This window comes from Henckelia pumila, unplaced genomic scaffold (assembly GCF_033568475.1).
Source record: "Henckelia pumila isolate YLH828 unplaced genomic scaffold, ASM3356847v2 CTG_384, whole genome shotgun sequence".
Lineage (NCBI taxonomy): Eukaryota > Viridiplantae > Streptophyta > Magnoliopsida > Lamiales > Gesneriaceae > Henckelia > Henckelia pumila.
Window position 1 is genome coordinate 7,164 of NW_027331816.1, and position 13,925 is coordinate 21,088.

Below are 13,925 nucleotides of genomic sequence, written 5' to 3' on the forward strand. Positions count from 1 at the left end.
AAAGGTTGTTGATTCGAATGGGATATATGGATAAAGGGACTGTACTGTACGCTAACCAAAATCTATTGGTTCTTGCAGGCACTATCAGTGATACCTAGGGAATCATGGGGCGATATTGCTAGGCGCTCTTACCATGATTCGTTGGGTAAGTCGGAAATTGTTGTTCCGAGTCACAAGGAGTTGTGAGCCCACGGCTAGCTGTATCCTTGAACCATTGAGGGTCACACAAGTAATGGATTTCTAATCCCCGTTGAGATAATTAAATTTAAAGAGTTAAATTTAGTGAATAAAGAAGTGGGACTTCTTATTTAAGAATAGAGGGAGTAAGATTTCCTAAAATGACATAGTGATGGATATTTTTGGAAATCACTGAATTTGGATTCAAAAAATTTATCTTGACTTTAAAAGATGCAGAAATGGTTTCTGTGCACATTGGTGAAATTGATTTATCAATCTGAGTCACGATGAATTTTATATTAATTTTTGAACATGCGGGCTTTGCTTGTCAGGCTTGAACTTATGACTAATGGGCCCTAAGCTGTTAGCAGCCCACATTATAAATAAGTTATTGCAGTGCAGAAATTACACGTAACAGGACACAAAATTTTGAAACCTAGAGAGCCTCCTATCTAGAATTCGGCCGCCCCCTTCCCTCACAGTGTTCGAAATTCAGTCTGCAAATTTCTAAATTTGCAGTCTGATTTAACAGATCATATCTGTTCTATCTCATCGTAGAAACTTCTGATAGAATTTCTAGTGCAGTCTATCAGAGGGATTAAACTTCTGTTCGTGGACTTGATTGAAGAATTGTTCGTTCATCAGTTCCTGGGATATACAACAAGAGCAGATTAATCTGTTGGTGTCCATAATCTCGCTTCGAGATTTTAAGGTAAAATTTATATGATACTCATGATATGGAATCGTTCCATATAAAAATTTTAAAACTTCCGCTGCACCGGGTATCACTTTCTTTTCGATCCGGAGAACGACAGTGTTCCAACACAATCATGAACTCATCAAACCTACTATTCCACTGCCTCGAACTCTGCTTCAGCCCATACAATGATTTTCTCAGTAAGCAGACTTTGTTCTGTGTTTTCTAATGTATGAAGGCATTTGACTGTTCCATATAAATGGTTTCTTCTAGGTCACTGTGTAGAAACGCAGTTTTCACATCCATCTTCTTAAGCTCCAAGTTGAGCTGGTTCACCAGTGCTAACATAATCCGGATAGAACAATGTTTGACCACTGAAGAATAGACCTCATTAAAATCTATCCCTTCTACTTGACCAAAACCCTTTGCAACCAATCTAGCTTTATACTTGATATTTTCTGTACCAGGAGTTCCTTCCTTCTGTTTATAGATCCACTTGCATCCCAATGTCTTTTGATGCTTCGGTCTGTCTACTAACGTTCAAGTTTGATTCTTCTCAAGTTAGTTTATCTCTTCATTCATAGCTTCAATCCACTTGTTTTTCTGTTTACTCGCCATAGCTTCATCATATGTATTCGGCTCTGAATACTCCACCTCCTCAGCTACTGTAAGTGCATACCAAGCTAGATCAGCTTCACCAAACCTCTTAGGAGCTTGGATCTCCCTTCTGGTTCTGTCCCTTGCAAGATTATATGTACTCAAGTCCTCTTTTGGATCACTCGCTGTCATATCATCGTCTTGCATCTCATCTAACTATTCATCTGGCACAGAAGACTCCACCTCAATCGGTAGTTTATCATTCACACTGATCTGACTGTCCTTTCCATCTGTATTCATTTTATATCTCAGTTTGGATTCATCAAACTTCACATCCCTAGTGTTGAAGCACTTTGGACCTCTTGACTCCAGGTTCCAAACCTTATAACTCTTCACACCATCCGGATACCCAATGAATATACATCTGAATGCCCTTGCTTCCAACTTGTCCTATTTCAGATGAGCATATGCAAGACATCCGAATACCCTCAAGTTTGAGTAGTCTGCAGGTGTTCCACTCCACTTCTCCATTGGTGTCTTGAAACCAATCGCACTGGATGGACACCAATTGACCAAATAGCACGCAGTAGATAATTCTTCTCCCCAGAAGGACTTAGAAAGAGAAGCATTGATCAACATATATCTGACCTTTTCCAGAAGAGTTCTGTTCATTCTCTCTTCTAGTCCATTCTGCTGTGGTGTTCATACCACTGTTCTGTGTCTGGTAATGTCTTTCTCCTTACATAGCTTGACAAACTTATCTGATAAGTATTCCAGTCCATTATCTGTATTCAGGTGTTTAACTCTTCTATCACTCTTTTTCTCTACTGCCAGCAGCCATTCTCTGAACTTGTCATATGCTTCATCCTTAGTCTTTAAGATGAATGTCCATACTCTCCTTGAGTAATCATCTATCAAAGACATGAAGTATCTACCTCCACCATGAGTTTTTGTCCGAGAAGGACCCCATAGATCTGAATGAATGTAGGACAATGGTTGCTCAGTTGTGTGACTTCCTTGACCAAACGATACTCTTTTTGATTTCCCAAGAGCACAACTATCACACAACTCCAGTGATTCTATCTTATCTCCACCTAACAGACCCTGTTTAGACAGCTCATGTAATCCCTTCTCACTTACATGTCCAAGCCTCAGATGCCATATCTTGGTTTTGTCTTGTTGTTCCTGAATACTTCTTGTACTTCCAATAATCGTTTCACCTTGTAGTACATATAAGAGGTTTCTTTTAACAGCCTTCATAACAACCAGAGATCCTTTAGACACTGAGATACTTCCTGCTCCTGATTTGAATGAATATCCTTGAGCATCAAGTGTTCCCAATTATATCAAGTTTCTCTTCAACTCGGGCACATACCTCACCTTGGTGAGTACTCTGTCGATCCCATCATGCATCCTTATTCTGATGTTTCCAGAGCCCTTTATCCTGCATGATTGATTATTCCCCAACAATACCATCCCCTGATCTGATTCCTCCAATTTTTCAAACCAAGATCTTATAGGACACATGTGAAAGGAGCATCCTGAATCCAATATCCATTCGTGATTTTGATCACCTTTAGAAACCACCAATACTTTTGCTGAGTCTTATCCATCTAAAACTATGGCAAGAGTACCATCTTCCTTGGATTTTTCATGTTGATTCCCTCTCCTTTCCAGACAATCTCTTCTTAGATGTCCAACCTTCTGACAAGCATAACACTTCATATTACCCAAATTTTTGTTCTGGTATATTTCTTGACTCTTCGATCTGGATTTTTTCCTGTATTTCCCACCGGATGTCCTCTTATCACTTCTGTCTCTTGCCATAAGACCTTTTCCATGTGATTCAGTGTTTGTTTGACTTTCTCTGAAGTTCCTTGGATTGAATAGCAGACATAATTTCTTCCAATGTTATCATCTGTTCTCTTCCATATAGTAAAGCATCTCTGAAATTTTCATATGCTTTTGGAAGAGCATTCAGAAGTATCAATGCCTGATCTTCGTCCTCAAGCTTTACTTCAATATTCTCCAAGTCATCCAATATCTTGGTGAATTCTTCGATCTGATCTTCAAGGTTCTTCTCATCCTTAATCATAAAGGAATACAACCTATGTTTCATGTACAGACGATTAGCCAGAGATTTCGTCATGTATAGATTCTCAAGCTTAAGCCACACCGCCGCTGCAGATTCTTCTCTGGCCACCTCCCGAAGAGGTCTATCACCCAAACAAAGAATAATTGTACTGTGTGCTTTCTCGAGTAATTCATCCTTGTTCTTTATATCATCAGACATCTCCTCCTTCTTCTTAAGAGCTTCCACCAATCCTTGTTGTATCAGGATTGCACGCATCTTAATTCTCCAGAGCGAAAAATCGTTCTTGCCCGTAAACTTCTCAATATCAAACTTCATTGATCCCACCATCTTTGCTTAGTTTCCCACAGACGGCGCCACTTGTTAGGAATCAATCCGAAAATTTGGTATTCCGAGAAAGTTAACAAGCAACACGCACAAGAACAATAATCCCATATAAGAACACACAACTCCGATCACACACCAACTCACGCGAAAGCAAAATAAACGACACAAATATTTGCGTGGTTCGGCAAGAAATTTTTCTACGTCCACGGGAGAGCAACACAATCACTTTATTAATCACCAATAGAACAAACCAAGCTCAATCAACAGAGCTTATTACAGAGATAGACCAGAAAACTCTTAATGCTAGATACAGACACGATTCAAGCTATTGATACTTGAATCTTCCCGTCACAATCTACGCCCAAGTTTTCTTCTCTCAAATCTCTCCTTCTTCTCTCTCAATATATTTTGAAGACTTTGATTTTTTGTTATGTTCGTTGCGGCCATCTTCCATCTGCTTATATATAGAATTACACCGACTTTCATCTTTGGGCTTTAGGTCAACAGTAACTTGCGGCCCAATTATAAATTCAACATGGTCCAACCTGATAAGCTTTCATTCATCAGTCTGATCTGCTCTTGTACTTCGATTTGCATCGATCTGTCTGCAAGCTTCCAGCTTTACGGAAACTCCATCTGAATTCTAACCAAGTCACAATACTCGAGCAATCTATCTGCATGAACTCATCTGAAGACTCATCTGACCATCACATCGATCTGATCCCAGTATTCGATCTGGACCATGAACTCATCTGAACACCGAGCTCATCTGATCTGTACTATTTGATCCGATCTCTTCTCTATTCCCATTCAATCTGATAGAAGCATACTTCAACAAAACGAGACAAGACCCTTCACCATTATCAGTAAGAAAGGAATCCTACTACAGGTGTTCCTCATTTACTATAAAGCAGGCAATCAGATCCAGAGCAAAGCAGAGCCAATTTAGACAGAGAAAAACATAAAGAGATAAATTTTAATATTTTTCCTCTGTATCTGTTTTAATTCCTCTGAAACAATTCAATAGCTTTGTATTTCAATCTTTCAATCCTATCAATAAAATATTTCTTCGATCAATCCATTTGTCTACTCCGTGTACTACTACAATTCATGCCTCTCCCTCGCTTCCATACCATGTCCCCCTGTCATCCTGGTACTTCTGGTATCATGTCTATAACCATTTTTTAGTAGAGTTTGCAGTAATGTTCAAAAATATCTGGTGTCTCTGTTTTGAAATGGAATTTGGAATCTTGGAGATAACTTCCCAATTTGATGTAAACCTTGAGAATCGGAGTTGATCCAAACAGATTGTAACTTTCACATTTGTGATCTAGGAAATGGTGTTTAAAAGCAAAAGTCTTGAGTCGTTGATGTTTCATCTGTTCTTCCATAGGTCTTGAACAATTGTTGATATAGATTGTTTTCATATGATCTGTAAAAATGTTGAAAAATTGAAGACCTCTAACCCATATATATATAAGCAATTTTGACAAAGGAAAGAGAAAAAATGGTTGTCCTTTTTATCTCTAAGAGATATTCTTTGTAACGCCCCGTTTTTATCTTAAATAAGTTTATTTGATTTAATCGGAGATTACAGAATTCAAGAGCTAACTTGATTTTGATCAGGGTCTATTTTGCAAATTTTGGAAATTTCAGGGACTAAAACGTAATTTTTGGATTTGTTATATTATTAAGACTTGACTAAGTCTTCTTCTCTTCCATTCACCTCCTCCAAGCTGCCATCTCCACCATTGAAGCGCCCATTTTGAGTTTTGAGCTTTAAAAATCCAGTCCGAGCTCGATCCGGCCGTTGGAATTTATTTCTGAAGGCAGTTTAGCGATCACTGCAGTGAGAGCTCCGTTATATCGTAAGTTTTTCTACGATTCGATACATTCTATTTTTCGGATGTTGTTAGAATCGTTCAAGATTCGAGTATGTTGTTCTTGACAGAGTTCTAATCGTTTATTATCTGTCGGTTTTGAATTAGAGCGACGTTCGGAATTGTTATGATTTTTTGGAAGCCTTTTTCGAAAATGAGGTTTTGATATTTGTTGGAATTGTCTTGTTATTGTTGTATTAGCATTGATACGAGTTGATATCGATATTGAACTGTTGTCTGCGTTTCTGGTTGTTTAGTTTTTAGCCGTTATGCCGCCGGTTTGAGTTTTTGGGAGATTTGAACCGTTTTGAGTTGTTGATCTTTGTCTTGTAAATTGATCGTCTTTGTTGATCATCTATTTGTATCTGAACAGTTTCGTTTGGAGTTGTCAAGCCCGGAGTTAACAGTTGTTGATCGTCAAGAGTTGGATGAAGATCGGTAAAGAGATTACCTTGAGCCATTGTTGTTGTTGTTGGATTGTTTAGTTTTTTATTAAACCTTTTATTGTAGCGTTTCCAGAGTTGGAGCTACTGCATCGAAAGTTAAAAGCAGTCATCGTTAGCGGGATAGCATACTCGGGACAATTGGTTCTCGAGTTTCCCTTAAAATCACGTACTTGCATCAATACTTGTTCTAGCATGTGGAACTTGTATTTTGTGTTGATTGAGTTTTGTTATATGGCTTAATGCTTTATGTTTTCTTATGCATTCATATTGAGTCAAACCTTTGATTTTAGCGGGCAGAATAGTCCTTTTTATGTTAGACGTTTTGGGGGCTTTAAGCTAGTGGCCTGGGCGTAGAGGTTTGCCTAGTGTCAACATACTCCTTATAGTCGCACCAAAGTCTAGGAGAGTGGGATAAGTGGCACCACCTCGATTGGGAGAGTCGGTGAGTCGTTACGTGATCTCATCCTCGGGATCCCAAAAGCACAGCAGCAACCCCTTGTTTATCAGAATCGATATCCCTATTTTAAAGACATGCATATCATTCGTTTTGATTTGATTATGTTGTCTTGAAAGCATGTTGTTGGTATATTACTTATTATGTTGCTTTTTCTGTGAATATCATTTTCACCGTAGTTATCCGGCTGTTGCTTTGTTTTGTATGTGTACTTGGCAACAGGTGGGGCAGGATTGAGTCAACGAAGACCCGGTTAGCATCAAGAGGGAGAGCTAGTAGTGGGACTCGATATAGAAGTCGAATCAGCATGTCAATCTAGTTTACTTTTGGAACGTGTTTAGAATTCGAACTTCGTCGTTATATTGTATTGTCTATGCGAGTTTCAGGGTTGGAATATTGTTGTTGCATGTACTAATAATCTTGCTATGCACCTTGATGTATCGGACTTGAGCTTTTGCATGTTGTGATATTGCGCGTATTCTCTACACCCCGTTTTGTGTATGTATTTGAAGGCACGTCGGAAGCGAGCGCGGGAATGAATTATTAGCCTAAGCATTTCTGCCCAGGTTTTCTGCGCGCGGGCGAGGTGGTTCCTCGCGCGCGGGGTCTTCCAGGGGCTCGGGTTTGTTAGCCCGCGCGCGCGAGCCTTCAGCCGGGGCCCTGGATGTGTTGCCTGCGCGCGCGCGAGACGTTATCTCGCGCGGGCGCGAGGCGTTCTTCTTTAAAAAAAAAAAATCTAATTGCTTTAATGGTTGGATCTTGTATATTTAATTAGTTGTTTAGAACCAAGGTCTCACATTCTTTATATATAGATTATGTTATATAGTATAAATAGGGGGGAAACTATTAGAGATATTCTTTATATAGAGTGTATAGGGGGAAAACAACATCAAAGAGTATTGCAAACTCCGTTCAATTCTCTTCAGATTATGCTTCATGTTAATTTTTTTCTTTAGAATGCTTAATGCTATCTTTTTAAGAAAGTACACTATATATCCTTTAAACATGTTTTTAAACTATGCTAATTGGATATCAAGTCCTTAGAGCAAAGTGCAAACATCCTGTCATCATAATCTCAAGTATAAAACATTCGATCTATATCCATAGCTTGGATATTTCGTCGTGGCGAGGTACACTCGTCTGCAAGTTTAATTACGCCATAAAAATTTGATTAACACAAAAACAGTTAACAAAGCCTCATTACACCATGAACCTATAATTAACACAAAAACAGACAAAGTTACCACAATACACCAAGTCATCAACATTACTCATATTTGCACTAAGACCTCTCCTTAAAATGCAAGAAACAGGTAGATGCATGTACCAATGATGGATTTATCTTGTTTTTTGATCTTATGATATAGCGGGAACTTTGTCAACAGAATAAATAAATAAATACACAAAAAGAACAAAACAAAACAAAACAAAACAAAATGGAGAAGGCAACCCATGTATGTTACCTTCTTTTGAGTCTTTAAAAGAAACTAATTTTTCACCAAGCCCCCACCTTTACACTATATAAACAGCATCAAAGAAGAAATACAGGACATTTATGCCATCAGACAGAAATCTATGAAGTTCTCATACTTGTAAACGTTTTATTGTAAGAACCTCTTTCTTTAAATAAGCCACTCGTTCTACATTAGGATCATATGGCTAAATATTCACTATTTCAACTAATAAAAAGGGAATGACAATAACTTCTATTTATGAATATGGAGGTGTTGACTGAACAAACAAGTCTGCTTCATCCTCTTCATCGTCATCTGCAACTGCATCTACCCAGTTTCTAGGATGGCGTTGTGAGAGAGTATTGTCATTTACATCTCCAACTAAAAGTACAACAATTGAAGTAGTATTTGATTGAGCATGAAGCAGGATACAAAAAAAAAAGGGGTAAACCTGCACATTTAACCAACCTCGAGAGTTTCTGGCATTATCTGCTTCCATGGCACCATGACTAATACATTCCGTCAAGAAAATTAAAAGCAAATATTTGCTAAAAATAGGTGTGCTATGGTGTATAACATGCTCTTATCAAGTTCATATGACACTGGTTTTGAGCATGATATTATGATTTTAAATAAATAGCTGACCAGTAGGTTTATGAAATTGGTCCCGATAAGTAATGTGGCTCTTATAGTGAAGAGTAGCACAACGTAATATTTATAAGGATACGTTCCTTGGTAGTCAGGCATTCCAGTAGCATATTTATCCACAGAAATGTTCATCTCACCAATTCTCTGGATTGTCCTATGCCCTTTAGTCTGCTGATTTCCTTCTACATGGACTTGCCCATCTTCTGTGCCATTACCGTCTTTTGCTGCACATCCTTCATGTGTACAAATTCATGAAGACCAACACGAGTTATTTAGTCTAACAATCTAAGAAATATGTTGAACTCACCTGAGAGTTCAGACCAAATTCTGGTGTGATCAGACAGCTGATCAGAAGTATTTCCTTTAGGATCTTGCTGTGCTGAAGCCCCTGCACTGGCAGCAGGAGGAGGTCCAGCAGAATTTTTGACTTTGAGCTGGGAGACAAGCATGGTTGCAAGCACTAGCGTGGCATCAAAATTTGAAAAAGATCCGTCATCCGAGCTAAATTTTGGCGCCATTAGAATTGGCCTGTTTATCCAGTTAGCCAATCAAATTTAGCAAGGCAAAAATTGAATCTGAAAGGTAAAAATTTGATGAAAGGTAGTGCATTAGCAGGAATGTTCAAAATATGTGGATCCACCTACGACAAAGAAAAATGTTTATTAAATACATGCAGAGGAAAACTGTATATTGCCAACTCTGGTTTTGCCGATGATACAGAATTTTGGCATGCCACAAAAAGAAGTGGCATTACGATAGCAAACTTTAGCTGTACTAGAGGCATCCTCAATCGTAAAGCATGGTTCATGAACAATGGAAAGAAAATGCTTAAATGCTAATTAGAAACTAGTTAAGTGTGAGAAGAAAATTAATCTTACTCGCCAGCTTTATCAAAGTATATGTGTATGTCAACTTCACATCCCTCACAGAATGACAGAAATGCCTGGGAATTGCAAAAATAAACCAAAAGAAGATAAGTGTCATAGACTACAGAAAATGAAACTATAATAAAGCTCAGATTATGATGAATTGGAACATTTGAAAGTATCCTGCTGGCATTATTTTGACGGTAATAGAGGTTGCCTAGAAATGCATGAGCTTGGAGTTAAGTAGCAGACTGCCATGGGCATGAAACTAAGTTTATCGAAAATCTGTTTGTAATTTTTCATTTAATACACCACCACTTCTTTAATTCATTGAAGGTAAGAAAATTATTTAGTTGCTTCACCTTCAGTTCCTTCACTCCAAATGTTACATCCACAGGATCTCGCAAGTGGGCGTACTGCACAAACTCTTCCTTAGGATCTATCCACAGCTGAGTATGTAGCAATGAATCGTTTTCTGCATTTTGGAGTGTGTACTCTCTAATATTAGCCGTGAACCGAGCTTTTTCTAGTGAAAAAATATACAAAGTTGCCTAGTGTACCTGTGGTTGGGCCTATGTAACTTCTAAATTCAACAGCTTTTCCCTCAAACTGATCTGCAGCATTGGGGTTCAAGGTAGGTGGTTGTGTTGCAATTATTGTGATCTCCTGAAGTGTTGATTGAAAATTAGCTAGTATTCTATTGAGATCCCGAGGCCGAACTACAAAGCTGCTAGGAAGAAGCCTCCGATCAAGCGATAGTTGTTGCATATCAGGTTCAACATTGCATGAGATCCAATAGGTTTTTCTCATTCCTGTAAAAGAACATAAAATTCACGGTACAAACCATGACAGGTGATAAAAATGGAACTTGATGATGTAGAATTCCAGACATATTCGTCTGAACACAATGCAACACGCTTGAAACTTGATTAACCAGTGATTGAAGACTTAAAGCAGGTATAGGCTAGAAGTGACAGTGATGAAATAATGCACTTTTTTCTACGACTAATATTTTGGGACATACTGGAAAGAAGTTGAGTGTGAAATATATTGCAGCTATCAATAAATTTACATGCCATTCTTGTAGTTTATATCAAATAACCTCAGTCTAGAAGCAAAATAGCAAATTTTGTAAAGAAGAACAAAGGAAATTTATGATATTTTGAATTTTTCGTCCAAGCAATCAAGGGGGTTTTTGGCATGCTCACAAAAGTATATTAAATTTTTTAAGTCTGACAGGTCCACAAAAACATTTATGCCTTCTTGATAGCAGCCCTGCTTCTCATGTTTTAACAATTATATGCAGTTGCCAGATTAGAGGTCACTAGAGCCAAATGTTTTTGGAATCGTACTATTGTACCCATTCCTCACCATGAGCTGCATTTCTGCTTTGAACAGAAGAAGTGCAATCTCAATAGGTCTAAGTGCACTGGTAGCAAATAAGTGAGTTCAACCACCAAAAGAGTTGTAGCTAGAACATCTGATTTTACAGCACATGAGGGAATGAATGAAATATTCCTAATAATGGAGTATGGGTATCAACTTCAGTTTTAATGCAGCGTAAAATTATGATTGATGTTTTCTGCATCAAAATCAAGGCAAAACATTGAAGCGGAAACTCAATTAAACATGGAGTTCATTTAATAATTGGATCACCAAATAACTTCCGATCTTTAAATTTTTATTGCAAAAATTTCAATCAGCTCATCCCCTCCACCTTCTATATTATGTATGTCATTCCGTGTTTGAACAGATAGAATTTTAATGGGTGAAAAACTTGTATACAACTTGAGCCATTAAATAATTGTTCGATCTACAAACTGCCATCTGCATATCTATCTTAGATGCTTTTGCACAGAAGGCTCAATGGTACATAATAAGGTTTAGCACTTAGATGCAAGATCCCACAATCAATTATTTACCAACTCCAACAATAATTACAAAATCTGTCAATATGAACATTTATCTAGTGGGAACTGAGTAGAGTAACTGATGAAAATATAAGTTGTAACAAAAGAACTCTACCATTAAAACATTGTAAAGTCCACTGCACCTTTGGTGAATTAGGATCAGCCAGCAGAACACTTATATGCTCTATATTTGCAATTGGAGTTCGCAATACTGAACAGATGGCCTGCATGGATCAAAATATTTTGATCTCAACCATATAAAAAATATCTTAGTAGACTGTTGTTAATGCAAAAAGGAATACCTTCAAAAGCACACTGCATTGCACCTTGGCACCAGAAACTGAATAAACATCAAAGAAATCGGGTTTCAAGGTAATGGATTGATAGGCAGACCTCGACGAATTAAGAGTGTGACAAGTAAGCTGCCATAAAAAGTTGGATATTAGGTGAAAACCGAAACAGCAGAGACTCTGCTCCATTCCAAGTTCAAACGACATTTACACTACATTGAATGCAAAAATTTGGGGAAAAAAAATAATGAGAGAATAAAACCCTAATTACTTTATCAAAACTATAATCCAAACTTATATTTATAAAAAAAAAAAAAAACACTGCATTGCACCTTGGCACCAGAAACTGAATAAACATCAAAGAAATCGGGTTTCAAGGTAATGGATTGATAGGCAGACCTCGACGAATTAAGAGTGTGACAAGTAAGCTGCCATAAAAAGTTGGATATTAGGTGAAAACCGAAACAGCAGAGACTCTGCTCCATTCCAAGTTCAAACGACATTTACACTACATTGAATGCAAAAATTTGGGGAAAAAAAATAATGAGAGAATAAAACCCTAATTACTTTATCAAAACTATAATCCAAACTTATATTTATAAAAAAAAAAAAAAAAACAGTATAGAATCGATCTTGTAGACAAAGCTGACTTGCTGCAACTGCGGTTAGGTTAATCGGATTCGCAACAATTTCAGAAAAACCAAAAAGCAACAAGAAATCAAAATTACGTCACCAGAGACGGTGATGCTTGGAGAACGAGCTCGTTGCCGATGCGCGCGAGGCATATGATAGATCGAGAGAAGGTTTTGAGAGCGTTGCCGCTCAGACCCACCTCCATTTTTCTCAACTACGAGATTGTGGCGGGAAAGGTCACCGCCCAGGCTTTTTTTTATATAAATTTGTTTTTTAAAAAGTTTTTATAAAATGTGTTCTAACGTAATATGGAAAAATTCGACCCAATCTCATGGGATAGGTGGAAGAATTTTATTGGTTCAAATCATATGGAGCGCATATGATTAAGTGGGTGCACATGATTTGAACCATTTAGTGAGTGTCACCTACCCCATGGGATAATACCCATGGGTAGGGGTGAGCATTTAGTGTCGGGTATCGGTTATCCGACCCGATCGGGTCGGTTATTTTTTAAAAAAATCGGGTTTGGGTAGAACCCGAACCCGATATTATGCTTTTTGGGTTGGTGTCGGGTAGTAATTATACTACCCGATCGGGTTCGGGTACCCGACTTTTTTTACTTTTTTTTGAAAAATCAATATATATTAGTATGCATTATCCAAGCTCATATCCTCTCTATTTTTATTTTATTTCTCTCAATTAAAATAATCGTTCGTTTTTTGTTGGATTGGGTATACAATATACATACATAACACTTAAGAAATAATGATTATTTTTCCATATAACTTGATTATTTAATTCTTTGATATATTTGAGAAATTTCTTATAAAACTTGTTAAAAATAAGTAAATATCAAAGGATTGAAGTAGTTCAAAACCACAAATATATGGATTGATTTTAATTTTTACATTCAATGAATTTGAAAAAAAAAAAAAAAAACAAGGTACCCGACTGCGGGTACCCGATTATTTCGGATCGGGTTCGGGTAGTAATTTTGACTACCCGACCCGCACCCACCCTAATCCATGAGGTAGGGTCGAACCTCTCCGTAATATGAGCTTTGACAACTATTTTTTATTGTTAAAAAAGTGTTTGGAACTATTTTAAAAAACAATTTTAAAGTTAAAAAAAAAGTGTTTAGATAATTATTTTATATATATATATAAATTAATCTTATTTTTTTTCCTCATTTTGTTCCTTGTTTGCCATTGAAAATTTTTTTTAAAATCTTTTTCCTTTTTCTATATGTTAAATTTTCTTTAGAGCACAATCAAATGCATAAAATTTAAAACATACAATTCTCATTTAAAACTAGCGTTCCTTGCATGCGATGTGTGCATATACATAATTTTTTATGTTAATTGATTTTCATGTTATTTTTAGAAGCAACATGATGAATTAGATATTCAAAAGTTTAAGAGTGATAGCTATCTAATATAAAAAAAAAATTAAAA

General features: G+C 37.1%; 1 protein-coding gene across 2 annotated transcripts; it reads right to left on the reverse strand.

Annotated features, from left to right (window-relative positions):
- Window positions 1-8,181: 8,181 nt before the first annotated feature.
- LOC140871102 (uncharacterized) lies at window positions 8,182-12,712 on the reverse strand. 2 transcript variants are annotated; one of them, XM_073273543.1, is made up of 11 exons: window positions 12,572-12,712; window positions 12,171-12,266; window positions 11,851-11,970; window positions 11,664-11,772; window positions 10,199-10,450; window positions 10,001-10,113; window positions 9,651-9,715; window positions 9,080-9,300; window positions 8,852-8,996; window positions 8,593-8,633; window positions 8,182-8,505 (listed from the first exon to the last, which is right to left on the reverse strand). In XM_073273543.1, the coding sequence occupies exons 1-11, from the start codon at window positions 12,674-12,676 to the stop codon at window positions 8,381-8,383; spliced, it is 1,392 nt and encodes a 463-aa protein (XP_073129644.1). In that variant the 5' UTR covers window positions 12,677-12,712; the 3' UTR covers window positions 8,182-8,380. The 2 variants fall into 2 exon arrangements, with proteins under 2 accessions (XP_073129644.1, XP_073129643.1); XM_073273542.1 differs by having other exon boundaries at window positions 8,852-9,005.
- Between the last annotated feature and the right edge of the window lie 1,213 nt (window positions 12,713-13,925).